The sequence below is a fragment of the Micromesistius poutassou genome (genome assembly GCF_964030765.1).
Source record: "Micromesistius poutassou genome assembly, chromosome: 11".
NCBI lineage: Eukaryota > Metazoa > Chordata > Actinopteri > Gadiformes > Gadidae > Micromesistius > Micromesistius poutassou.
In genome coordinates, this window is record NC_140281.1 from 8,754,692 (window position 1) to 8,781,037 (window position 26,346).

The following is a 26,346-nucleotide window of genomic DNA, read 5'->3' on the forward strand; positions in this document are numbered from 1 at the left end:
ACTGAGATGTAGCTTGCTGTTAGTGTGGCAGTGATGCATAGAAAAAAATTAAGTAAAGAGAAAATAGACTGCTGATAACCTAAAAATGTGACGTAATTCGATACCGGTAAGTAACAACTTCCAACATTTTCTTTTGGTGGTGTTGGTAAAGGAGCCACAGATTGGGGAGATGGGGGGGGGCTGTTCACCATCCAAACCACCAGCAAAATCCACTTTCAGTCTACTCCTCACAATGAGAAGGCGAGATTGGGCTGGAGTAAATGCCTTTCCCCAGAACAGAGAAAAGTGTGGGGGCCTCATCATCCACACTAAAAGCCTTTTATAGGCCTGGCACGGCGGAACCAGCACCCAAGGTCATTCCTTCCTCCCAGCGTACGGACCGAGGTGGCCTGGTGGAGAGATGTCTCTGGGCCAGTGCACAACATACTCCCATACCAGAAAAAAAGTGAAACAATAAGTAACGGCACTACTTTTTTTTTATTTACCCCCCACAATTGCCATGGTTACGTCTGGACTCAATTATGGGGGGGGACAGAGGGAAAGAAGGGGTTCCAAGCGCTCTCTCCCTGAAACTCCCCTTCCCATCACCATCACCATCAACTCCTCCCCCTCCTCCCCCTCCTGATCCTCCTCCACCTCCTCCGTCCCGGTCAGCCCCAGATGTCCTGCAGGTAGCGTTTCTGCTCCCTCAGGGTGGCCAGTGTCTTCATGGCGTCCAGCTGGTCCAGCTGAAGCTCCGCCCTGATCATCTCCATCAGCGTGTCGTTCACGTCCTTCGCCATGTTCTTTGCATCGCTGATGAACAACGGAGAGGTGAGGTCATCGTAGGTGGGGAGGTCTTATAGCACTTGCTTACCTTTTTACGTCTGGAAACGCCAATGCTGTTTTTTTTTCTCTTTTAGTTTTCCTTGAAGTGGTACATCGGAGCCTCCGATGTACCACTCACTTTCAGGTCCAAAAAAAAAAAAAACATTGGTTTTTCCTGATCTAAAAAGGTAAGTGAGTGTGGTAAATGTACCCCTAGAGAAAATAACAGGTCAAAATGTTCCCCGATATAATCCCCCCATTCCATTTCCTCACCATGGACATCATCATGATCCAGATAATCAGAAGCTCACTATCACCTCCACCTCTTCATTGCCATCATCATCCTCCTCCACACGTTCATCGTCATCAGCTTCATCTTCCTCCTCCATATCTTCATTATCTTCATCCTCCTCCACACATCTATCATCATCAGCCATATCTTCCTCCTCATCTGTACCACTATCTTCGTCCCCCTCCACATCTTTATAAACCTCATCCTCCTCATCACAATCATCACCCCCCCTCCACCACTCTATCACTATTCTCACCGGCATCCTCCTCCTCCACACCTTTATCACCATCATCATCATCCTCCTCCTCCACACCTTTATCACCATCATCATCATCCTCCTCCTCCACACCTTTATCACCATCATCACCCTCCTCCTCCACATCTTTATCACCATCATCATCCTCCTCCTCCACACCTTTATCACCATCATCACCCTCCTCCTCCACACCTTTATCACCATCCTCCTCCTCCACATCTTTATCACCATCATCATCCTCCTCCTCCACACCTTTATCACCATCATCATCATCATCCTCCTCCTCCTCCACACCTTTATCACCATCATCATCCTCCTCCTCCACATCTTTATCACCATCATCATCCTCCTCCTCCACACCTTTATCACCATCATCATCCTCCTCCTCCACATCTTTATCACCATCCTCCTCCTCCACACCTTTATCACCATCATCATCCTCCTCCTCCACACCTTTATCACCATCATCATCCTCCTCCTCCACATCTTTATCACCATCACCATCCTCCTCCTCCACACCTTTATCACATCTACATCCTCCTCCACCATACCTTTATCACCATCATCATCATCCTCCTCCTCCACACCTTTATCACCATCATCATCATCATCCTCCTCCTCCTCCACACCTTTTCCACCTTCATCATCATCATCATCCTCCTTGTGATGCCGCGGCTATTGGTGCATCCTCACACGTCCGTATTGTGGCCGCACCAAACATTTCCCTAGTCTTTCCCTAGCTCTAAAATATGGATCAAAGCTAAAGTCGTATGGCCGCTGTATAATGTCTGTTTAGGAGATATGTGATGGCCGCAATGTGTTTGCTTATTCACTGTTATACAGTATAAACTTCTCACTGCTGTATCAGCTGCTCTTTCCCAGCTGCTCCTAGGGAGCGCGCTCCCGCCCACAGACAGCTATATGGTCCCGGGTGCGCGCAAACGAAGCAGTCGCGTCTCCGGCAAATCAATTATATTTATTTTGACATTTACTTTGTATGTAGTGGCATGTGTCCATGCATGAATGTTCACTGTAAGGCTTGATGAAGCGATATTTGTTATAGGTACCTTTTTATCACTGTTTGACGCATATTTATAGGTTGATAGGTAAACATTCCCGTGTGTGTTCAGTATATTGGTATGTACCAATTTGGGGTGGGTCTGGCCAACATATATAAGTGATGTGTGATAGTTGGGCGAGGGGAACGAGAGGGACCGAAACTATGATGTACTGTCCTAGTCCCTCAGTTGCGTGAGGTATGGTGTCGGCCATTATTACCAAAGGCCTTTGGTTTGGCTGAATTGTAGCCTAGCCTTTGCTTCTTGTAATTTTTTCTAGTATTTTCCTTTCCCTTTTTGCCGTTTTCCTTTATTTTTGGATTGAAGACCTCCTTATGCCTGGTGATGTAAAAATAAAAATATCACCGCGTCATTTTTGCCTCTCTGCTGCTTATTGTGCCGACACTTAAGACCCTCGACACTCTACCCTTAACACTCCTCCTCCACACCTTTATCACAATCATCATCATCCTCCACACCTTTATCACCATCATCATCCTTCTCTTCTCCTTAACACCATCATCATCATCATCATCACTCTTCTCCACAGCTTCACCACCGTCATCATCATCCTCCTCCTCTACTCCTCGGGTCCGGCCGTGCTCACCCGCAGACGTAGAGACAGGCGTTGTGCTGCAGCAGGAGCTGGCTGACACGCTGGCTGTGGAGCAGCAGGTTGTGTTGGACGTATCTGGGGCACGCCGGTGGCGGCTGCGAGACGGTGGGCACCGCCTCCTCCTCCGCCGCCGCGGCATCTCTGGAGAAGCACAGCTTGAGATGCGTCAGAGTCCCGCTGGACACAAAGCCCTCCAGCTCCTCTCTGGGGGCCCGGGGAAAAGGGAAGGGAAGGCACAACGAGACAAGCAGGGAAAGGTGTTCAGCGGTTGAGGCAACAGCATCCACAACACGTACACATTTTTTGTTACAATCATGACCATGAGTGGGACTGAAGTGAGCGAACGTGGGTGAGGAGGTGCTTTAATTAAGGCTGCGCCGTCGGCCTTAAGTGCCGCTCACTTTGTCTGGAGCGCTGCTTTGACGACGTCGTTACGCATCATCAATCTGTAAGCTCTACTTTCCTGGTGAGACGCAGTCTGCGACGGAAGCATTTGGCTATCAAGCGAGGTTCGTGGAGATGCCCCGCAGCGCATTTGAAGGTACTTGAAGGTACATAACCGCCCCACCGCCCCCCCCCCCCCCCCGCCCCCCCCATCAAAAAAAAAAAGGGTCAAAGCAAACTGCTCCGGCACCCACCGACGTTTCGTTATAAAACACAACGGAGGGTTGCAATCACTTAAATACGAAAATACAAAATCAAACCAGGTTGCGTCACAGTAACATTTTTTTAATCGTTCCAGGCCTGTAACCTTTAGTGCCCAGCGGGGTGCTGGTCTGCCAACATGAACTCCCTGGTGGGTGTTCACCAGCGCTTTGCTTGCTGCTGATTCAGAAGTGGGGAGGAAACGACAAAGGAGGAGAGCGAGAGAGCAAAGTTTGTGGAGCCTTAGTTAAAGAAGCAGCTGGGAACGACACACACACACACACACACACGCACGCACTCATCTCAGAGTGCCGACAGACAGACAGACAGACAGACACCAAGGATTCGCCTTAGGAGTATGTTTTGAAGCAATCCTCAGACACTTTTGTTTTAGCACTGTTTGGAGGCCGCAGTCTAAACACCGGGTTGCGTTTGCTCTCCAACAGGTCTTTATGTCGGCAGAGAGAAACACTGAACAAGAGATAACTTGAAAATCTAAAGTTTTTGAGTCACCTCACGTTTCACTGCACGAAAAAAAACACAAGATGAGTGTCGAATGAAGAGGATTAGGAGAGACAGGCGCCGTGAACCACCAGCACGAGAGGAGTGGAGTGGGGTCGCCGACGCCAGCCTTCCCTGAGAGGGACACGGTGGGACTAATGATGCGCTTTTACAAAACCATAACAGTTTCAGGGGGAGCTCTGGAAGGGAGCCTGCCAGGTATCCCGGTGATGTGTTTATACAGAGAACAGCGCTTGGCAATATGGCTAGACTGCTAATGAAGGAGATCTCATGCCGCCTCATTTTCCTGGCAGCCTGAAAATACAAGTCCATGGAGCGAGGGAGGAAAAACTAGAAATAAACCCTGCACAGGGGAGAGGGTCACAGAGAGACGGAGGGACATGGAGACTATTTTGGAGCGGAGGGTAATATTTGAGCAAGCTTTCAACTACAGATGTTAAATACAGAGGGAGGTGGGGGTGAATGGGGTTGATTTTAACTTGACACTTTTTTACTTTTGGTTTGGAAACACAAGAGGGTTCATTACATCCTGTCTCACGAGTCCGTCTTGGCGACTGCACCCTATTTATAACCTGGTTGAAATTCAACGGCCGACTTATTCCCCACTGGTGAGTTTTTTATTTGTAAGGATATGGATATGGGGACAATGAATAATGGCACACAAGTATGCAGGAACGTACGCATACACAACCCCACCCCTCCACCCCCCCCGGATGATGTCTTCCTGGAAGTTGGAAGCTGGAACTTCTCACAGCATGGGCATTACAATGTCTTTGGTCAACACTGGGATGGGGGTGTGCGTTTGATGGGACAACATTTGTGTGGTGGTGGGTGAGGCCCTAAAGAACAATTAACAGGAAACGTACTGAAATGTTGTGGTGTTTCAGCCGTTCAGTTTAATTCAAGGCCTGATTTGATTGCAGCAAATGTGGTGATTGGGTTGGGGCGGTGCCCGCCGTGTGTCAAGCTGTTCCTTATTATTAATGCCAAATCACAATAATGGCATTTGATTGTGTCTTCTGCCAAACAATCAGGAACCTACTTTGCTCTACCAAGGTCATGCAAGGCGTATTAACACCCAGTCATGAATAAAAACTTATTTGGAGGCAAATCCAAGTGGCTTATGACCACATTGTGGATGCACAGCGTGAATTAAAACATGTCCCTGAGCAGACTTCGGGGCACAAACTTCAGTGACATCATCTTCTGAATGTCCCTCCTCGCCATAGAAATACACAACATCACTCTCCCCAACATATCCAACAACAATGCCTGTGTTTGTACAAAGCCTGAACCAAGCAATCCTTCATTCTGAAAGTAAAGTCCCATTTGTACGCGTCTGTGTTGATAAATGAGGCAATGTGTAACAATTTGGAGGAGGCATTGTTACGTACATGGAGTGAAAAGTGCTGTGAGGCGTGCGGTGTCATTAAAAAGATGAGGTCTAGATGTAATCCCCATAATCACCACCAAACCCAATTTGTCACTACTTAACATCTTTACTCATGGAAACATAAGCGTGCCTTGCGCACTCGAGGCAGGAGAACCATTTATTACTTATGTAGAAGTATAAATACCTTTATAAGAAAACAGCACTGCTTCAGTTAGGTAAAAGCTAACCCACACCGGAACCAGTGTACAGTGGTCCAGTTAGAATTGTCCCATTTCAAACTAGTTTCCACTTCAAACTTAATGCATGCATGTCGTTCATAAACTACATACATTACAACGAATGAATGTGTCAAGAAAATATATTAGGAAATACATCAATTTTCAGAGGAATGCTGTGGGAAAGTCAAAAATGTCCAGCAACGAAAAAAGAATAAATATAAAAAAAGTATCGCAGCAGGATTCTCCCCCTGCAGCCTTTGCCCTGGCAGGAGGAATTCCACTCCGCCGAGCACACATCGGTTGATTTCGGCGTTTCATCAAAAATGGAAATAAAAGGAAAAAGATCAAAACTCTTTGGCCGCTTTACGAGGGCTGCCACAATGAATAAATCCATAAAGAGACAGGGCATTACAGCTTTGTCCACACCCCACCCCCCGCCCACCAAAATACTCTCATCGCTATGTGTATGTCGTAGGCTCTATGCAAATGTGTGTGGGTCCCAAACAGCCCGTTTAAAACACTGTGCCAATCAATCTCACCTGAATAGGTAATCTCCGTCTTTGTGGCGGCAGCCAAAGAAGAGCCAGGTCTCGCCAAACGCAGCGTCGGGGCTGTCTCGCCTCTCAATTTCCCTAGGAAAAAGATAGGTATAACTATAAGGAACAATGGGTTCTAGGGGATAATCAATGCAGACAGAGGGGCTGTAGAGAGTAAACGGGAGCAGCGCTGCCATTAATTGTCTGTAATAAGAATGAAGGGAACGCTGGCAATTAGCAGATGAATCACGCTCGCTGTGTGTGTGTGGGGCAATGAGAACATTAACACCACGTCGTTAACGCGCACCCAAACAACAACAACAAAGGAGGCTGTCCCCCGCCAGCGGCTTGAGGGAGATGACACTTGGGAGGCCAGTCCACAGTGTGTGTGTACGTGCACGTGTGTGTCTGTGTGTGTGGTGCACGTGTGTGTGTGTGTGCATGCCTGTGTGTGTGTGCACATGTGCATACACGTACCTGTGTGTGTGTGTGTGTGTGTGTGTGTGTGCCCGAGTTTGTGCATGCACGTTTGTGTGCACGCGTGAAGCCGAACACTTGAAAAAAAGAGGGAAAAAAGGACGACTCAAATGTCGAATGGAAACGTGATTCCTTCCGTCATTGTGTGAGGATGCGTGTGTGAATTTGGCAACTCTCCCAGAGTGCTTTGCAGCAAGTAACGCCGGCGTGATGACACAGTGGGGCCTTTTATGAAGCAATCAGTCACATGACCCTTTAATGGTGGGATGGCTTTAACTGATACCCTATATCTGGGGAGGAGGATGGAGGGGGGAAAGAGAGGGAGCTGATGGGAGGAGAGACTAAGGCGGGGGGATCTGCCTCCCTGGAGAGACATGGAGATTAGGCTCCTTATGTTGGGCCGCTGCGTCTCCTGAATAAGCTACTGCGCCCTCCGTCGGGGGTGGCGCCCGGGGCCGCTCACCCGGAGATAGAGCACCACTTTGTTTGCTTTTTACTTCAACAGCGCTTTCTTTGCGCTCATAAAAACACCCAAACGGATATTGTTTAGAATGGAGCTGTATGCGCCCCCTCATCCCCGCCCCCGCTGTAAATAAAACCACCACCGCTGATCCACTGGTAATAGTGAAGAGTAGATGAGACTGAATCATTTGATTAGTAGGAATGTTAAGGCAGAGGAAGTTTGTTATTCACCTAGGGGTGGGGAAAGGTGAGAGGGGGGTAGGGGGGGGGACAGGGGGTATGGGGGGCAGAGCTCACTCCAGTCCAGACCCCTCCAACCATTAGCATCAGGGAAGAGTTGCCTCTGATCTACAAACAGCCTGGAGTAAACTAATTTCTGTTAGGCACCTCTGCCCCATCACCCCCCCCCCCCCCCCCCCACTCCCTCTCTCTCTCTCTACCCGACTCCCTCTCTTCAACTCTCTCGCCTGCCCTGGAGGGATCAATACCAATATGAAAAACCTGGATCCCATTCTGAGCAGACCACTCTGGCCTCCCTCCCTGCATACAAATCAGATCGCGATGCAAACCCATGGTGGAAATACAAAACACACACACACAGACACACTAAATTAGAATGTACCAGCGACACCAGGGGAAGAGCCGAATATGCGGTGGAACTCTATTTGGTGTCAGGTCCCGGGGGGCGTTTGCCTCTCAGCATCATTCAGATGAACGCCGGGCGGTACAGGGAAGGGAGAGCGGGATGCATGCTGGGCCCCGAGGACGAGGCAAACGCAGTGATTATCGCGTGTGATCTCGCGTCCACCATGAGTGGCATGAAAGAAGCTTCCAGCTCAGCGTGAAGAAGATTCACTCTTCGAAGGCACGGAGGAAGAAAAACAACAACTACTGAACCGAAGGCAAACGAAAAAACAACGCAAGTTGCCAAACAACGCTACTCCGGGCTTAATCAGCGGCTTGTGTTACCGCAAAATGATTACTCCCATTTACAAGCTTTTGCTCCCGCATGTTGAAATTCAATCACATTCAGCCGAATACAGGCGCAGCAACACGGGCTACAATTGTAATCAGCTGTCTGGTTGGAATGATAAATGGAGACCTGGTGTTTGTTTATGCTGATTCACACTGCGATATTGAACGTGCTAAGCCCTGCACCTGAGCTGACTTAAACAATGTTATGCAAGAGTCACGTTTCTTAGGAAGCTTGTTAGTAAGACAGTGCAACGCCTTACCCCCTTTTTTTTTATCTGTTCCCAGATTTCTACATCTGGGCCTTAAAAAAATGATCACTAGGATATTATTTTCTGCACGTTCCATTCCTCAGCCTTCGATAGAGGCTATACCAAAGTAATCGATGCCAGACGGTCCCAGAGTGCACTAAAAGCATCACAGGTGCCACCAAGGGTGGCTCTGATCACATGCCAAGCCTCCTATTGCACTTGATGCCGGTGGTACGACAGAGTTTTGAAAACAGCGGCATCGATTAGCAGAGGGAGATGGTGGAGGCTGTGCTACGGGTTTCTAGAGGACAGGATCGAAACCGTGCCGCGTGTTGTCCTCTTGCTGACCAGCCTTGAGGCGTGTGTACAGCATCCCACTGACAAGATGGCGATTGTTCTTGTCCCCCAGTGACAGGTCCTCACTGACAGCCATTGCTACAAGAGCGAGAGCGAGAGAGAGAGAGAGAGAGAGAGAGAGAGAGAGAGAGAGAGAGAGAGAGAGAGAGAGAGAGAGAGAGAGAGAGAGAGAGAGAGAGAGAGAGAAAAGCTGCTTTCACATATGACCTCCGTCTTTTCTCCGCATTTGTGGAGCAGGAGGTTCGACCGTGAGGGTCATTCACACTTATTCACACTTGATGCCCGATATGCGGAGATCGGTGTCAGTAGAATCTCCGGCTGCTTAAGGGGGGGGCGGGCTTGCAAGGGACGGCATATGACGTAAGGTCGCAAGAGGCGGGATCGGGTTTGTTTTGGTTTGACCGCAGACAGCACGCAGGCATAACGGGCAGAACTCATCGCGATCATGTTAAATGTTGCTGCAGCGATGCATATATTCCGTTGCATCCACAACATCCGCATCGATCGATGAAAGATTGGAGCATGAGTTACAGACAAATAGAAGAAATGGCGAACAAGAAAGGTGTCACAAACGACTGCGTTACCGGAGGAAGAGAGCGTCTTTTTTGGCTTCATTTCACATCTAACCAACACTGGGACAAATGTAGTTGATTTCTGTGTTTAACTGAGAAAACAGGGAGTGGAAGGACGGGACCCTATAATGTTCAGCTAACTTGTCAATAATAATTGTTACGAGAGTAGCGCATGTGTGTGCGCAAGAATGGCAGTGTGTGTGTGTGTCAGTGCACGAGTGAGGAGAGCGAGCGGTAGCGTGTGACTGTAAAGTTAGTGAAACTAAGAATAAAGTACACAGCCTGTCAATAATCGGTGGCCGCTTCATTCCGACCATATTCAAACCTATAAGCAGACCCACTGCCGGTCAAAGTCAAGGGTGTTACTCCCGAGAGAATCGACATAGCGGAACGTCACGTCTGTGCTCCTCGACTATGGTCTGGGAGCCGACAGCAGGAAAGGTGTAACATAATAATAAAAATATTTTTTAACTCGACACGTCGTCATCAACACGCCCACTCAACTGATGCAAAATGCCGACATCCTACTGCTCATTCACATATAAGGTAATTAGCATTTCCTCCGGAGAACATACTACTTCGGGGATAGCATTTTTTCAGGAGGTAGGTCCAATGTCAGGATATGTCATTCACATACACGGCACATCCGTAGAATAGATGGAGAACAGACGGATGCACGTCCATATATGAAAGCAGCGAGAGAGAGAGAGAGAGAGAGAGAGAGAGAGAGAGAGAGAGAGAGAGAGAGAGAGAGAGAGAGAGAGAGAGAGAGAGAGAGAGAGAGAGAGAGAGAGAGAGAGAGAGAGAGAGAGAGAGAGAGAGAGAGAGAGAGAGAGAGAGATACAGACCCGCTTTAAGTGGGCCTGTATAGCATAGCGGAGAACCCTTATTACATTGCCTGCATATGCTCAAGCTTGATGTACCTCTCTCCATCAAGCCTACCTGTTGTTCAGCATGTGCCAACTGTGTAGCAGCTTGCATTTTATGACCAAGAAATTGTTGATTTTTTGCCAGTATAATACCTTCTGTTAGACAACAATATAGATCAGCAGCTGCAAGCATTAAATGCTACAGGACATTTGGTTTATTTAAATACAACAACTCATCTTTATGTTTGCATCGGAAAAACATCTCACCCCTCCCTTCAGGCATATCCCATACGCTATCTATCATATATGCGGTTTCAGGAACAGTACACTGCGTAAACACACGTGAACACGTGTTCATACATACTCAAATGCCCCAGCTTCCCTGTGATGTGCCACTGAAGATGTCATTGTGAATTAAATCAGTCATTGTAGATAAGGAACAAACCGAATCTTCTGGATTTCACCAACAGGATATATCACAGCCAAAGTGTCATATACAAAGTGTCATATACCTTTATTTCAGTCTCTCCATCATCCCTAGTGCTAACCAACAAGGCAGAGCAACTGCAGTGCTGTGGGCATTGAGTACCGTGCGTCTGATCCGCTCAAAGCCACAGCTGGCCTCGCCGCCAGCTCAGCCTGCCAGCCCGGCTTCACCATAGGAGCCGCCTGCACACTGCACCAGATGCCCTAGCCTACAGTCAAGCTCCAGTAGACAGCCACCACTCCCACCACTCCTCCCCTGCTGGTCAGCCACTAGCATCACACCAGCAAGACTCGGCTCAGCTTCTGCCTATATTCCCCCTGACCGGGCCACAGACAGTTCTAGCTCCGGCTGCAGGCTACCGGCAACCCATTAGGAAATCTGGGCCACAGCCAGCTGTCCCCCTTGCCCGGTTTAACCACCAAGTAATGGCAACAGCCTCTATTTCTGCTCCCCGACAATGGTTGCTGGAGCAGCAACAACCAGCCAGAGTTGCTGTCAAGCAGTGTCTCCTGCTTGACAGCAACTCCATCCTATGACCCTGCATCAGCTTTCCCCCCAGTCTGCACCTTGCTACCCTCAGGTCAGACAACCAAATTGTCCACTGGGACCAGGTAACCTTACCATTCCCAGCATGGAAAGGGCTTTTGACATCAGCCTACGGTATTACTTTGCCTAAACAACTTCAGCTTCAGGAAGGAGAACAGGACGATGCTTAAGAAAGGATTAGACAGCCTTCTTAGCCCATATAGGGATTTATTGGAGGACTACAAATACCAGTTATTGTTTGATTACCTTAGGCCAGGCCTATTCAACTGGCAGATGATTTATTAGAACAATCAGAATACATTTCCCCTGAAAAAAGCGGTTTCTGAGCAAGATGGAGCGCCTGTTAAATTTCCTCCAACAGGAAAGTGTTTTATCTGCTTTGTCCCTCCCCTATGACCCGCCCTTTGTTATCCACGTTGAAAAGGTGCAAAGTAGACGTAGGTATGGATTTGACTTCAAAATATATATTTTTGTAAATTGGGACCAAAGACCATATGTTTGATCTGCAATGAGGCCATCGCAGTAACACAATAATATACTGAGGAGCGCAGCATCACTCAACTTCAAGGGAACTTATCCAAAGGGTTCAGATGCTCTTTGAATCAAAGTGCAGAGCCTCGCTGTGAATTACCAACAGAGAGTACAGGTCGTGTTCGCAACAAGAGGTGTAACATAGCATCCCTCCGTGATGCAGGGATTCTTGGTTAGAAAAAGAAACCCTTTTTTTGTCCCATTCTGAAACAGTGCTGTCCTTGAAGATGTAGTGACTGATAAAGTGAAGAACATAATTCTGTCTAAGGAATACAAATGTCTGATCACACTTGTTACTGAATTGATTTATGGCTGATTCCATTTATTTTGATTGTTCAATTGAATAATATGAATTGAATTAACAATTGACAATGATTTTTACAATGATAAAATAGGTTCAATGTATTTCGATTTCAGGCACGTTTCATCGTGACCAGGGTGTCACACATAGCACATCGATTGCAGGTACTTAATAATAGGTTGGCTTTGTTATGGCATCTTCCTCTCTACTAGTATTTTTTTTTTTTTTTTTTTAATAAAGCCCAAAAATAGTTTTTCAATGTTATTCCACCACCAAGGACATACATAATTACTGGCCTTTGTTAAGAAAAAAAGTTACACTTGGCTAGGTTGGAATATTTTATCCATGCTAAAATGAGAAAAATTCAAAAAACTTTTAATGAGAAAAGTCGGTCTATCAGATTTGGACAGTAATATATGGGTACCGGTGTGATGACCAAGAGCTATACCGGTATCAGTCCGCACCACTCCCATGTCCACCCAGGTACAGTGTCCCTGTGGCACATCTTTGATCTCTGCCACAGATTGTGGCTGATAGGTACTCCAGCAGCATGACCGGGTCACTTCCTGATCGTGTCAGCGGTGGCACAGGATATTGCCCGGCAGCCACGGCTCCAAGCGCTCTCTCCTGACCCTGAGATGACCAGACAGCTCCTACTGGTAAGTGAGCAAGTGAGTGAGTGGAGAGCTTTCCGCCGTGTGCAATTCCCTGCTGGCGTCACGGTCGTCACCAGGTAGGCATGATCGCTCTTTCGATGACATGCGCAAACACGTGTCAAGAGCTTCACAACGGGGTCACAAGAATTCACTTTTTAGAAGCGAAGAGGATTTTTTTCTCGGAGAGAAAAAAGTGGTCAAGCTACCTGACCTCATGCGATACTGGCCGATATCAGTTTCCAACACGGTCTGTGGTTAAGATGTCAACCTCTGCACACGTTATGAAACAATATGAAGTAATCCAACGTACTGGAACACATATCAAGTCATCCAACAGCCGACATCTCAGTCAGATGAGGCCGCGACCTAGTTAAATAGGAGGTGGGGGGGGGGGGGGGGGGGTGCAGCCCACAGTCGATACGCTCGCTCAAACTCCTCCACAATTACTGGTAATGATTTACATTAACCGCTTGCCTCGCCGCCTGCTGAAGTCTTTACGTTAGAATCAATATTCATCTGTGCTCAAGTTTGACCCGCGCTCCGACCACTGCTCTGAAGCCCCAACACCGGAATTGATGGAGGAGGTGATCCTGGGTTTATTCCCATAGAGGAGAAGCGGAGCTTCTGAAACCATCCCTGACGTGATCGTAGCCGCGGCGGGCAGATTAACCGGTGGAACCTACTTGACCTAGACGTGTTTGCTTTTTTGTACTCGCCGCTATGCAAGACTGCCTGTGATGGAAGAAGGCTTAAGAACAACAATCTGCACTTAAGGGCCCGCTTCAGTGTTTGGATGTTCAAGTTGTCATCCAATGATATTGGATTTCACGCTGGAATAATTTGCTTTCATTCTGGTGCTTGCTCACCGTCCACCCTCACACGGTAAACTTTTGAATGCCTGCTCTCAGCTGAAAATGTTGTCTACTGCGTCGGTTCATTATAAAGAAAACCAAACCTACCAGATCGGCAGCTAACTATCGTATCCTTCTGTTAATTAAGTGGACAACTTTTCATGTACTTAATGTGGAACAAAAATAAGCCCACACAGACTTAAAAAAAAAAAAGGAGAGACTGAGAAATTAACAAACATAACAACCCTCACCACAGGGTTGTTATGTTTGTGTGCAACTACTTCTATCTTCTGGGACAGCATTATTTTTGTCGAGCCATTTTATTTGATGGTTTTGTTGATTTGCACATTGCCCGTGTGCTTATGTGTGCTGCTGTTATGCCTTCATTTCCCCTGGGGGATAGAAAAATAACCTCTATCCATTGATCGAGTGTGTAGTGTGTAGAGTGGGGAGTGAGTTGAGGTACCTTTGCTGCAGGAAGCCGATGAAGGGGGCTACCCCTGTCCCTGGTCCCACCATGATGAGGGGCGCGCTGGGGTCCGTGGGGGCGTGGAAGGTCCCGCTCGGTCGTATTCTCATGTGGATCTACGGTCGGAGGTCATTGGAGAGTGTTTAGACTAATGAGACCCATTACCGTGATCTTCCAGAATCCATACTATTCCATTAATGCAAAGCCTTTACTAATGGTTTAGCTGACCAACATCGACGGCAAACCTAGAACCAAAACGTTTGGTTCACACTGCTTTTTATTATTCAACCATGCAAACAACAACTTAGATTCCCCTTTGGAATGATGGGTGAGGAGAAAATCTTGAGGGTTTTTCTTCACAAAGAAAGTTAAGCCGCTGAAATGAAGGCAAAGACAAAAGCGATGGCATTTTCCTTATTCTTTTGCCATTTGCTTAGGCATTTCGTTAGACGTTTTTGGGTTGATGACATGTATTTGGGTTCACTAGAAATACCACTAACCACCCAATGTTGGCTATTCTGCAGACATACTTCACCAGAGGGCCTCTTAAGAATGGCATTAATGGAAGACAACACAATCTAAAAACTGCTTGTATTTGTATTTTTCCGACCTGGCCGGTAGACTAGAGCTAGGGCTGAAGAGAAAGTGAGAGAGATGGAGAAAAGAACAATGTCCAGAATCTGCCAGCCAAGGCTCTGCAGTAAAAGCAACCAAGCGTCTGGTTTTAGATTGCATGGGGCTTTAAAGGGATAGTTCAGGATTTTGGACATCGGGTTTCATTTCCAAGTGAGCCAGTGTGTTATTTATCATTGGAGACCGTTTTCAACACTTTTCATTCAGTCCTTCTAGTTGCAGAAATCGCTGGTGCTAGGCTAGCGCAACTCGAGGGGAACTGCTAGCCTGCCAATAAAAACAGTTTTACCCACTCCCAAGGCAAACCAATTATAATGCCAGACTATCAATGTAAATGTCTGTGTTGATAGAATAGTGTTAGAATAGTATAGTGTTAGTGTTATGTTTCGCATTGCATTTAGTTTATAATCCCTGTAGTTGGAAGCAAGCTACGGCAGCGGCGGACTGATATTACCTGGAGTGTGCTTCTCTGTTTACCTTCTGCTGTAGTGAATTGGTTGCTACACCGGAGCAAAGTGAAATTCCGCCGCTGCTGAGAAAGTAGTCCCCCAAAATGTAATGTGATCATTGCGATACAAGGATAGTTTTATTTCTAATATTATTCTATCAACACAGACATTTACATTGATAGTCAGGCATTATAATTGGTTTGCATCGGGTGTACTTTGGAGTGGGTAAAACTGTTTTTATTGGCAGCCTAGCAGTTCCCCTCGACTTGCGCTAGCCTAGCACCAGCGATTTCTGCAACTAGAAGGACTGAATGAAAAGTGTTGAAAATGGTCTCCAATGATAAATAACACACTGGCTCACTTGGAAATGAGACCCGATGTCCAAAATCCTGAACTATCCCTTTAAGCCAAAAGCCCCACTGACGTTAACAACCTCTCTGGGCCCTCTGCATCCACCCAATCTGCCTACATGGAAATAAGGTCCCGGGCCGGTGATGTGTCATGCACTGAATGCCAATGAACACGCTCAGTCCTACGCGCTTCTGCCTCTGTCGTTTCGCTACCTTTGGTGGCAGGGCTTGGCCGCGCGATGACTCGGCGGTCCCCGGACGCACCGGGAGAGGGGTGACCAGGTCCGACAGCCAGCCGCTGCACAGACCCTGGCGCCCCTCGGGTCGCCCCGGACATGCTGGGAGCTCCACCACGGTGAAGATGAAACGCAGCCTCCCGGGGTGCCTGAGAGTGGAGCTAAATCAGACAGAGAGAATCGATGTCACCAGGTGTGTGTTATAGGTGACATGTACACATTTAAAAGAATCACACACATACACAAGTGACATCACCTAGCTGAGCCGTACAGAAGGTAGCCAAGAGATTCTGTCGTCCAGTGAGGAACGACAGACAACAGGATGGCGGCCGGCACCAGACGATACTTCCAAAACAAACGCCTGTCGATTTGTTCCCACTTAAGAGATACAACTGGTCCGGCCCTCCCGCTCTCCTCCCCACCTTCCTTCTCTGTCTCTCCCAACGTCTCCCTGCCTCTCTCGCCCAGGTTCTCATTACAAGAGGAAGCACTCACGAGCACCCTCATCCCTCACTCTCAGAGTTCCACTGGGGGCGTCCATTGACCACAGCATCAATAATGCAGGCCCAGTGTCTCACCATCTGATCTGATAAACTACGAGTCACCACCATCCCTCCCCTTGAATCTCTGCTACCGCTCTCTAAAATACGAGAGCGAGCTAATGAGCAGCGCTGGGAGAATTTTGACAGTGCTTTGGATGCACTTAAGATGCGCGTGATGCGATACTTTTTTCAAAGCCAACGTAAAAGGTGGAACCGGTGTACCACAACCGCTGCACCGCAAATCAAAGCAGACCCCCTCGTATTCATAGTGCCTTCAATCATGCTTAGTTTTGGAAAGCATAAAATCAAAAAAAGAAAACACGGCATTACAAATGGATGCCCATCATCAACTTACCTGGCTGCTGAATACGGTCTAGACTGCAGTTTTGGAAGATGCTCTGAAATATGAAGCACAAGCCCCGCATACATCATCATGAGTCGTTAGGCTACATCAAATAATTAATAACAGACAGAGAGCACCAAGAACAAATTCAACCTCACTCCCGACCAGCAGCCATCACCCTGAGGTGCATTTGGAGGACACACTTCTATATTTACAACAGGGCTACTGAATCCCAAGTGTTCATATGTCCGTCCCCTGGGTAATAGACCTTTTTGCAATGTCGAACCGTGTAGGTGGCCTGTTTCTCAGCAGCATTCAGTCGGTGCTGCATACATATAGAAATGGCAGCACACGAGAACTTTGTATAATCCCCGCACCGCTCGCTCCCCTGCATTAAAGACACATTCAAGGGAGTCAAAGTCAATTGCGAGAAAAACTGTCTTATCCAATTTGTTATGCTCTGTCTGCTAATAATTACTCAATGATAAACAAAACTGTTTATAGTAAAGTCATGCCATATGTTTAAAGCTAGCTCTTTTTCGGTTCGCTAAGGCCTTTAGGAAGACTGCCAGCTGCATTAAATCACTTCTCTCTTTCACTGACACCTAAACAGTTCAGGGCTTTACAGGGGGAGATACCCACTTTGACACGTGAAGCCCACATTCTTTCTTGCCCTCTTGCAAGATGTGTTTAATAAATGGTGGATTTGGGCCACATTTTAGGGGAAGGTTTTAAACGAAAGGTGTATAATGGTAGGCAAGATAAGAGTTCCCAGGGGGGGGTCGTAGGATACAGGATAGTTCATTTTACACTACAGGAGAAAGTGTCAAAAGTTCACAGCAGTGTGATGCTTCTGTATTTTTACTTGAACTTTCATTCCCTAATTGGACAAGTTCCCTGGTGGGTGACTAACCCATCCGTCTCTCACTTTTGGAAAGGGAGGGCTTCAACTGTTTATACCAAGATCCAAGGTAACATAAGAGTGTAGAAAAACACACAGAAGGTCATCGGCTCCGAAGGCCCGCAAGGTATGGATCAACAACAAGCGAAAAAAACATTCTTTGTATTTCTAATCCAACTTTCAAGACCACTCATTTACTTATAATGTGTGATCAATGTTTTGTTATAAAAACACAAACAGGGCATCAAGGCATCTTGAAAGTAACAAAATCTCTCTGGACAACCAAACCCACCATCGTCCAGAATAGTGCTACAGGGTAAAAACACACACTTCTGCAGAGCAGCTGGCCACGTGGCGTGCATGTTAACTTAATACACAGAATGTAAACCAGCAACTCCATTTCACTGAGCAACGCAAAGTAATGGCGAGCCATCCATCACCAGTTCACATCACCGAAACAGGGATCAGTAGGATGAAACCGCCGGTAAGCGCAACGCAGGCCCCCGAAGAACACTAGTTATAGACGCTGGTCACAGAGTCAGACTATATTCCAAGACATAAAGTGGCAATCATTTGAAATCACCCATTTGGGACATTCCACGTGGTATTCATTTTGACTGCAAAACATGAGCACGGTTTTTCGTTCTACAACTGAATACCTACGATTTAGTAATAACTTCACGCTGACGAATCTACACATCTATCTATCTCTATATATATAGATTTATATCTTTATTTTCACACACACACACACACACACACACACACACACACACACACACACACACACACACACACACACACACACACACACACACACACACACACACTTTCCAGATGGTGCATTATTCCTTCATCTAAAAAGAATAGTACTATAAAGGATTTGAACTAGTCCAAAGGCAGTGTCATCAAAGCCTCTGTTGGGAGAAGAAGTGAAAAGCATGAGCTTGAAAGAATACTTGGTTCCCCAGCGATGGGTACGTGAACACTGACCACATTTTTATGTGACAAAACTCCATGAAACATCACAACGCGGCGGTGGGTGCAGATCCCGGGCAAAGCAGATATTTAATCCCTATCTCACACCTAACGCTTTTCCCGTTCACACCTGACTGGCATCTGGCCGTGGACATCTGGATGTGCACACCTCCTCCCCCTCACTATTTACGGTTGGGTTGGGATTGGAGGTGAGGGTGGGGGGGGCGGGGGGGGGGGCATATACCTGAGTGAACACTAGTGAGCGAAAATACCCTGTGCCTTACGGCTCAGGCTAATGAAGCACAAATGCACCCGGTGACGCGCTAATGTACCGCAATGGTGACACGCAGGGTCAGGCCTGGCCATTAACCTACGCCGCCTGGACGACCCTCCGTGCTTGGTGTCCTTGGGAAAGCGAGCCTGCCGCCCGAGGAGAAGTCAGCCCGGCTCGGGCGCCACCCGCTATACCCCGACGTCAGCCTTGCACCCAACAGCTGTTGCCCTGCGGAGCCCTGCAGCAGAGGATGAGGATGTCCTGAACGCGACTTCTGCATCGGTTCACCTCTGTGATAGGACAATGGAAAGGGGGGAGGGTGGAGGAGGGGGGGGTTGGAGGAAGGCGCTGCAGTGTGCAAGTGAGGTGACAGAGGTCATCCAGCATCGGGAAGGCCTAGTAGTGTGACACGGCTCTTTTTTTTGTTTTTTTAATAATTGAACTTCTACATAGAAGTATCCAGCTAATTTCACTGTCTAGTAGTTCTCGGTCTGAGCGTATTAGATCCATACTGGATGACTGGCCAACTATCCAATGAAGTGATGGAAACCTTTGTCGCCCCGTACATAAATATTTGAGTTGGAGGGTTGAAGTTGCGATGAGACTAATGATGCACGGTACCGAGGTAAGCTCAAGAGTCCAACCATATGTACTAGCTTGAAGTGGCGACAAGAACAAACTCCCCTCATACTATACAGCGCTTTTCAAACCACCGGGACACGGAGAGTGCTTTGCCAGCTCTGCTTTACAATCCCACTATACATACTCAGCCACCCACAGTGGTATCAACCACCCAACAAGGTGCCAATAGACACAGCATCGTCAGCATTGTCGGGAGATAGTGGAGCATAGAACGAGCAATCGTGTTGATGGTTGAAGGGTTTCAACTCCCCTCTGCAGTCTGTGATCAAACTTTACATGGGGAGGGGTTTAAATACTGAATACAATGTTTTAAGCCCTTTATTACAACTATCTCATTATAGATCCCTAATAAAAGATAGGCCCAAGAGTCAAACAAACATAAAACTCTTAAGTCCAACACTAAAACCGGCATTGATCTGCAAGTGACATTTCTTTGAAACCACTGACATAAAAATGGTCCATGAATTTTATGTAACAAAATGCCCATAAACACACACACACACACACACACACACACACACACACACACACACACACACACACACACACACACACACACACACACACACACACACACACACACACACACACACACACACACACACACACACACACACACAACTAGAGATAGGCTGACCCCTAGTGGACACAGACAGTATTAAATAATGTGCGCTAGGACTTAATTGACATAACCTGGGGGACATGCAAGGTACATCATGATGTATAACTAACACCATCAATACCCTACACCCAGGCGTCCTCCTGGCCAAAAGCCATTATCGATGACACCTTCCACCCATGTCAATCATAATTATCAGTAAAGACACTTGCGTTCGACAAACTGCGTGTTATAAGCTTAAGGCAGGAACCCTGACTATAAATAAGACTGGTCACTAAATAATTCAAGAACTTCCTGATGCTGTGCGGTGCTGGCTCGTCCTTCCCAAATCCACTACCAGCTCCGTAAAGCCTGAACTGAGATGTTTTCCAGAGCAAGGTATTCGGGAAAGGCCCTCTGTGTTGCTTTCATTTGTTCCCACTACTGCTGTACAAGAGTGGAGGTGGAACAGCCGCGACTACACCGGATGAAGACAAAGAGCGGGGAGGCGAGGAAACTCCGCCGAAAAATTACAAACTGACTGAGTATTAATCCATCAAATTCGCTTTCTAAAGAAACCATGGCAGTTTCATCCACATTGAGTCTACTTTCTTGTTGTAATCATCTCAGCGGGTGGGTTGGGTTAATTAAATTAACTTTCCAGTATCACATCTTTCCCCATCAACATGCATAATGTATTATGTATTCACCACACACACACACACACACACACACACACACACACACACACACACACACACACACACACACACACACACACACACACACACACACACACACACACACACACACACACACACACCTTAAATCCCTATTGGGAGACTATCAAACATGACAATGTTTAATATGGTACGAGGGGACTGATGGAGGGCTATCTCACCTATGAGGAGGCTCAGAGGCGGCGTGCAGCAGGAGAACTCCTTCAGCAGCTCCACCAGACACAGGGATGAGTCTCTGATGAACCTGTTGTAGTCTGCAGAGCCCTGCTTGCTGCATAGCTCCTGTAGCCTCCTCTTCTGCACACTGTCCCCTGTGCAGTCCACCAGGGCCCGCAGAAATGCCTATTCATAGGCAGTCAAGCATTAAATTGAATATATTTAGATGGAGATATGTTTTAGATTACAAATATATTCTGTTTTCTAAAGATAAACTGACATTCAGCACATTGAAGGTACAAAATAGATAAAAATCACTACATACAATTACAAAATGTGTAGAAAATTAGCTATAGAATTCAGTAAGGCCTAAAAGTAACGATATTTTGGCCATTGAAATCTTATCCCAAAATCAAGCTCCTGCTTGATTAAAGCAAGCGAACAATTTCTCCCCATTCATTGGGATATAAGATATTTTACTATATCTGACAAATCTTTCAATTTGTGCGATTCAGCATTTAACCATTTCAAAGCAAAAGCATATTGTATATCATGATCAGTTTTGAACATGAAGGTTGGATGAATATTTACATTGTTAAGAACCAAAACTAAATAATATGAGTAACATAATCGTTGAAATTGAAAGTAGCTATGTGTTTGGCCAAAGAAGGGAGCTTAACTAACCTTCTTGGGAACACTTCTGATTTCCAGGCACCACATGAGCAGGTATTGCACAGTACAGTTATCAGGAATGTGCGGTGGTAGCTGAGCACCTGCAGCCAAGGAATGAAGAAGTAAAAAAAGATGCAGCACAAGATAGAAGCTAATGTTCACCGGCATATGAATATATAAACCACAAGGTTGGACATTCATTTGAATGCAGTTTGAATTCAAGATGTGGTCACTGGGAGGAAGGCATGTATTAAAAATCTTGAAAAGCCAGCGGCTGGTGCATGAGATGGGGATGAGAGATTTGGAGCAGGACAAGATAAGTGTCAGAGGACACATGGAATGGAACCCAGAGCCCATCTCGCCTCCTTAATGGGCCACAGTTCCAAGAACTGGACATTGGGGCTGGGGAAAATTATGTGATTGGATGGCTGGTGGGAGTTGCTTACTGCTTAGTTTCAAAATAGAGCAGGCCCCAGCAGTTTAACGATTGGTCATAATGTTAGGCTGGCACACTTAGTTATACAATAGCTTTAATTAAAGAGATGGTAAAAGCGAATAACAAACAACAAAAATATGACATTTCATTTTTGTGTTGTCTTAAACCACAGAACAGGAGGTGTTAATTCTGTGCGACATGATTGGCACTAAGAGAATAACCCAGACCCAGATTATACTGTCAGACAGAAAATATTAAACCAAAAGCGTTATTTTCACAAGATATTAAATTGATGGGGGGGGGGGGAGGAATATGTGTGACATTTTATGAATCAAGTCAATACATTCATCCACCAATTTTCCAATTACATACACTTTAATAAAAAGGCTGTGATTTACCTCTTTTCTTGGTGTCTCTCCGCACAGCTAGCTGAACGCGGTGCTGTCTCTGGTCTTGCATGCCCAACCTGAGGAGGACTGCGTCCACCTCAGAAGCTCTGTTTGGACATAGGACGTCAAACGAGTCCCCCGGCATGTAGGACATCGTCGAATGGGCCTTAAGAAAATATAAAAAAATTACTATTAATGTTTTAAAAACACACTTAGCCTTTATTCCTGTAAAGTTTCTCTCTATTTTTAAGGGAATCGTCTTTTTTGAAGTAAGAATACACATTTGTGCATACTAGTGCACTTCCTTCATTATACAACTTGATGACATTATCAGAGTTCACTCAAGTTAACGAAATAAACAAAACTTCATGATGGGGGTGGAGGAGGTGCAGCAGTTGCCATGCAACAGCTGTAGAGTGTCGGCTTGACAGCTCAAAAGGAAAACGTACCAACACTTATTAGTAATTGGAATATGATTGAATATGACTGAGTAGGTACAGGCAATCATTCTTTGTTTCAAACCGCTACACCGTTTTTAATTACCTCCAAAAATGTTGTCACTTTACTTTAATGAAGCCACACCATAATAATAAAAAAAAAACATCTGCACACAAAAAAAGGAGCCAGATACATCATTTGCATATATTTAGCACTACTTTAGGAACAGAGTTATACTTACAGAGATGTCCAACTCTAGCAATAGAGCCTTCTTAACTGAATTTCCTCTGGTCATCTGAACGGCGTTGGTTACAGGCACTTCATAAAACGTCTCGGTATGCAACGATGAATTAAACTGTAAGGTTTAAACGAAAAAAGGACAGGTAAACGATGAGACAGGGGAGACCTCGTTTGTTCAAGGCTTGTGAAATGCCTAAAAGACTAGAACAGAAAGAAAGAAGAAAGAAAGAAAGATAGAAAGAACAATCTGAAGGACAGATCACCTGGTAGTCGGACAGTTTATTGAACAGAACTACTTACCGTCTCTTCTGTGTCTTCCGGCAGCAATGTGACCTCCAGGTAGGGAGGGGGCAGAGCGGGAACGTTGAGGGAGGACTGTGAGAGTGGCGGCAGGGAACATGTCAACGAGGGTTCAGCTACCACATGCTCCTCTCCGGCCTGGTCGGTCTGTGCTTCCTGCGCCGATTTAGCAGCAGCCACGTCCGACTCAGAGCTCAACCCTGTGACCTCCATGGACGGCAAACCGCCTAATGTCAATTTAGAGTCTGAGTCCAACGGCGCTTTGATTGAGTCAGAGGTCTGGTTGTCAGCAAGACTCAGGCGATTCAGTTCCACATCTGGTGGAGATGTGGGGGTGGGGTTTTCCTTTGCCATGTCTCTGAGGCTTTCTTTGAGTGGCGGATGAGTGGTGGATGACATCTTTGATACGGCTGCTTTGATCGCGTCCCACACTCCTTCTATCCAGGGATCCAACACAACCTCCAGCCTTTAACAGACGCCACAAGCAGCGACAACTAATCAAAACATGCAGAGGCCGGCTTGGCCACTAGAGCCGGTGGACTTGTAACCAGAAGGTTGCTAGTGCGACCCCCAGCACCCCCTAGCTGTGTCAAGGTGTCCCTAAGTATGGTTGACTCCCGCTGTTGGTGTCCCGCTGTATGGTTGACTCCGCTGTCAATGTGTGAATGTGTGTATGACCCGTTGTAAGTCACTTTGAATAACAGTGTATGCTAAATGCCCTGAATGTAGATGTAGAGACGTGACCAGGAATCAGCGGTATACATAAGTAATCAGTCACTTGCCCTTTTCTCCACAACTTACCCTGTGCCGTCATCTGCGTGTCCAGTTGCATAGAAATGATTGGCTCCGAGTTCCTGTAGCCGCTTGTCAATGGTCTTCCCGCAGTTGCAGAAATTTGCATAGTTTGTGTCTCCTAAAGCTACAGTGGGCAGGGGCAAAAAATAGGAGACTTAAACATGGAGAGGGATACACATGTGTAGAGTGGTTTTTGATAGATACATGATGGCAGTGAACAGAATTTGCCACATACATTTGAGGGAACACTATTTTATAACTTAATCTGATGGCTACTGAAACCTAATGTATAAAGTATGTGTAAACATTTGCTTGTTAAAGACGGGCATAATCTCTGGTAATGGCAATAACTCACAATTACATTCATGTGGTCCTGTGAGCCAAATATTAGATTGAAAGTGCATCTATCTATCTATCTATCTATCTATCTAGATAGATAACCACATACACTTGAATTAACATAGTGAAGGTAGAAATTTCAGCTCTGCATATATTTGTCTTTACCTAAGAGTGCATAGTGAAGGTTTTTAAGGTAGTCACTGGGCAGGGTCTTCGTCCTGATGGTCTTCACAAATTTAAGTGTGGTGTCAGGTGGCTCTCCATCTCCTGTAGTAGACACTATGAAGACCACAGGAGCACTCTCCCTCTCCAAACTGTACTGTCAAAAGGATGTATCTGATCAGTGATCAGGTGAACTTGTAAATGCAGCTGTATTGTCATACACTATGTTTGGCTCAGTAGGGCAGATTGTGACCGATTGATATTTTCTCTTGGGATGGTATGCTTACACACTCTAAGGCCATTGCATCTTTCAACACAAACCATATCCAATGTGTTTTTGTTGTTGTTTTTAGATTTCCTTGCATGTGTATGCTTGAGTATTACAAAAAAAGTTTCACACATTAATACATGAATTTCATTGCATTATATTTTCATATTCAAGATATGCTAGTAACATTAAGGAAAGCATGCATGCAGAGGGAGGCAGGCAGTGTGTTGGTTACTTACCTTTTCATGCTGACTTAAGCAGCTGATTTCAGCCACCAGCCCATGCTCAGCTGCCTCATCGGCTATCCCCTCAGCAATGGACTGAGCTTGCCCCTTCTGAGAACCGTAAAGAATCAAGAACCGGGGCTTCTTTTCACATGGCATTCTGGGAAAAAAGATAAAGACAAACCTTGTTAGCCTTTTTTGAAGTTTGCTTTGCATTTTAGCCTATGGTCCAATTCCTTGTAGGGTTTAACGTGTGGTCCGTTGGAATGCGTTCCGTTGCTACGTTTGGCTCACAAAATATACTAAAATACAATACTAAGATACTATTTACACTACTAAAGCTATTATAAACTCCTAATCCATCCGAGCTGTTAACCACATCAGTTGAGTGTTATTTCCAGGTAAAGGGGTAGTAGGCTACTAGAAAGATCAAACAAATTTACACAAATACTATAATAATGTGTGAAATTATAACGAAGGAATAAATTAAATCTTGACGTTCAGAGTCGATGTCAACGTTACACGTGATTGTTGCTTGAAGGGGCTGGACTTAGCAGCATAAACTGTCCAAAATAAAAACATACATAATAAAAATGTAGAGATATATACACACATGTAGTCCCCTCACCAAAATAATGTTCAAACCAGAAAGTCATCTAAAAAACGAGTTGATAACGTTGCAAAGCATCCTTGTTTGACATCACAGCCACTCTCTGCCCGGATATTACATCAGTCGCAGAACACGTGAGCTCGGAGAGCCGAGAAACTTGTCTACATTAATTAGTATTGGAGGACTTAATAAAAGTCACGTTTTCTAGAGTATAATGGTTAACCTGACAAAATAAAAATGTATGGCTTAAAAAAGAAAATGGAAGTGTCGAAGGCAATACCGATCTACACTATCCGCTAATGGGATCATCATTGATCTGAGGCGAAATGCATTTGTAAACATCGATTACGATACGTTTATCCACAGAAGGTTCAAAGCAAATAGGAAAATGTGACAATGTACCTGTCAAAGGATACTGCCGGTTTTCAGTAACTTTCAGTCAATTCCAGAATTCCCAGGGAGTTGTTTAGATGTTGATAGGTTTGCG

General features: G+C 46.0%; 1 protein-coding gene across 2 annotated transcripts; it reads right to left on the bottom strand.

The window, feature by feature from the left end:
• Positions 1-538: 538 nt before the first annotated feature.
• mtrr (5-methyltetrahydrofolate-homocysteine methyltransferase reductase) lies at positions 539-26,346 on the bottom strand. 2 transcript variants are annotated; one of them, XM_084475269.1, is made up of 15 exons: positions 26,262-26,346; positions 25,265-25,409; positions 24,761-24,914; positions 24,263-24,380; positions 23,462-23,927; positions 23,163-23,276; positions 22,493-22,649; positions 21,671-21,759; positions 20,992-21,172; positions 16,710-16,752; positions 15,790-15,973; positions 14,142-14,260; positions 6,347-6,439; positions 3,021-3,233; positions 539-795 (listed from the first exon to the last, which is right to left on the bottom strand). In XM_084475269.1, the coding sequence occupies exons 2-15, from the start codon at positions 25,406-25,408 to the stop codon at positions 651-653; spliced, it is 2,220 nt and encodes a 739-aa protein (XP_084331395.1). In that variant the 5' UTR covers position 25,409; positions 26,262-26,346; the 3' UTR covers positions 539-650. The 2 variants fall into 2 exon arrangements, with proteins under 2 accessions (XP_084331395.1, XP_084331396.1); XM_084475270.1 differs by lacking the exon at positions 26,262-26,346 and having other exon boundaries at positions 24,761-24,909; positions 25,265-25,406.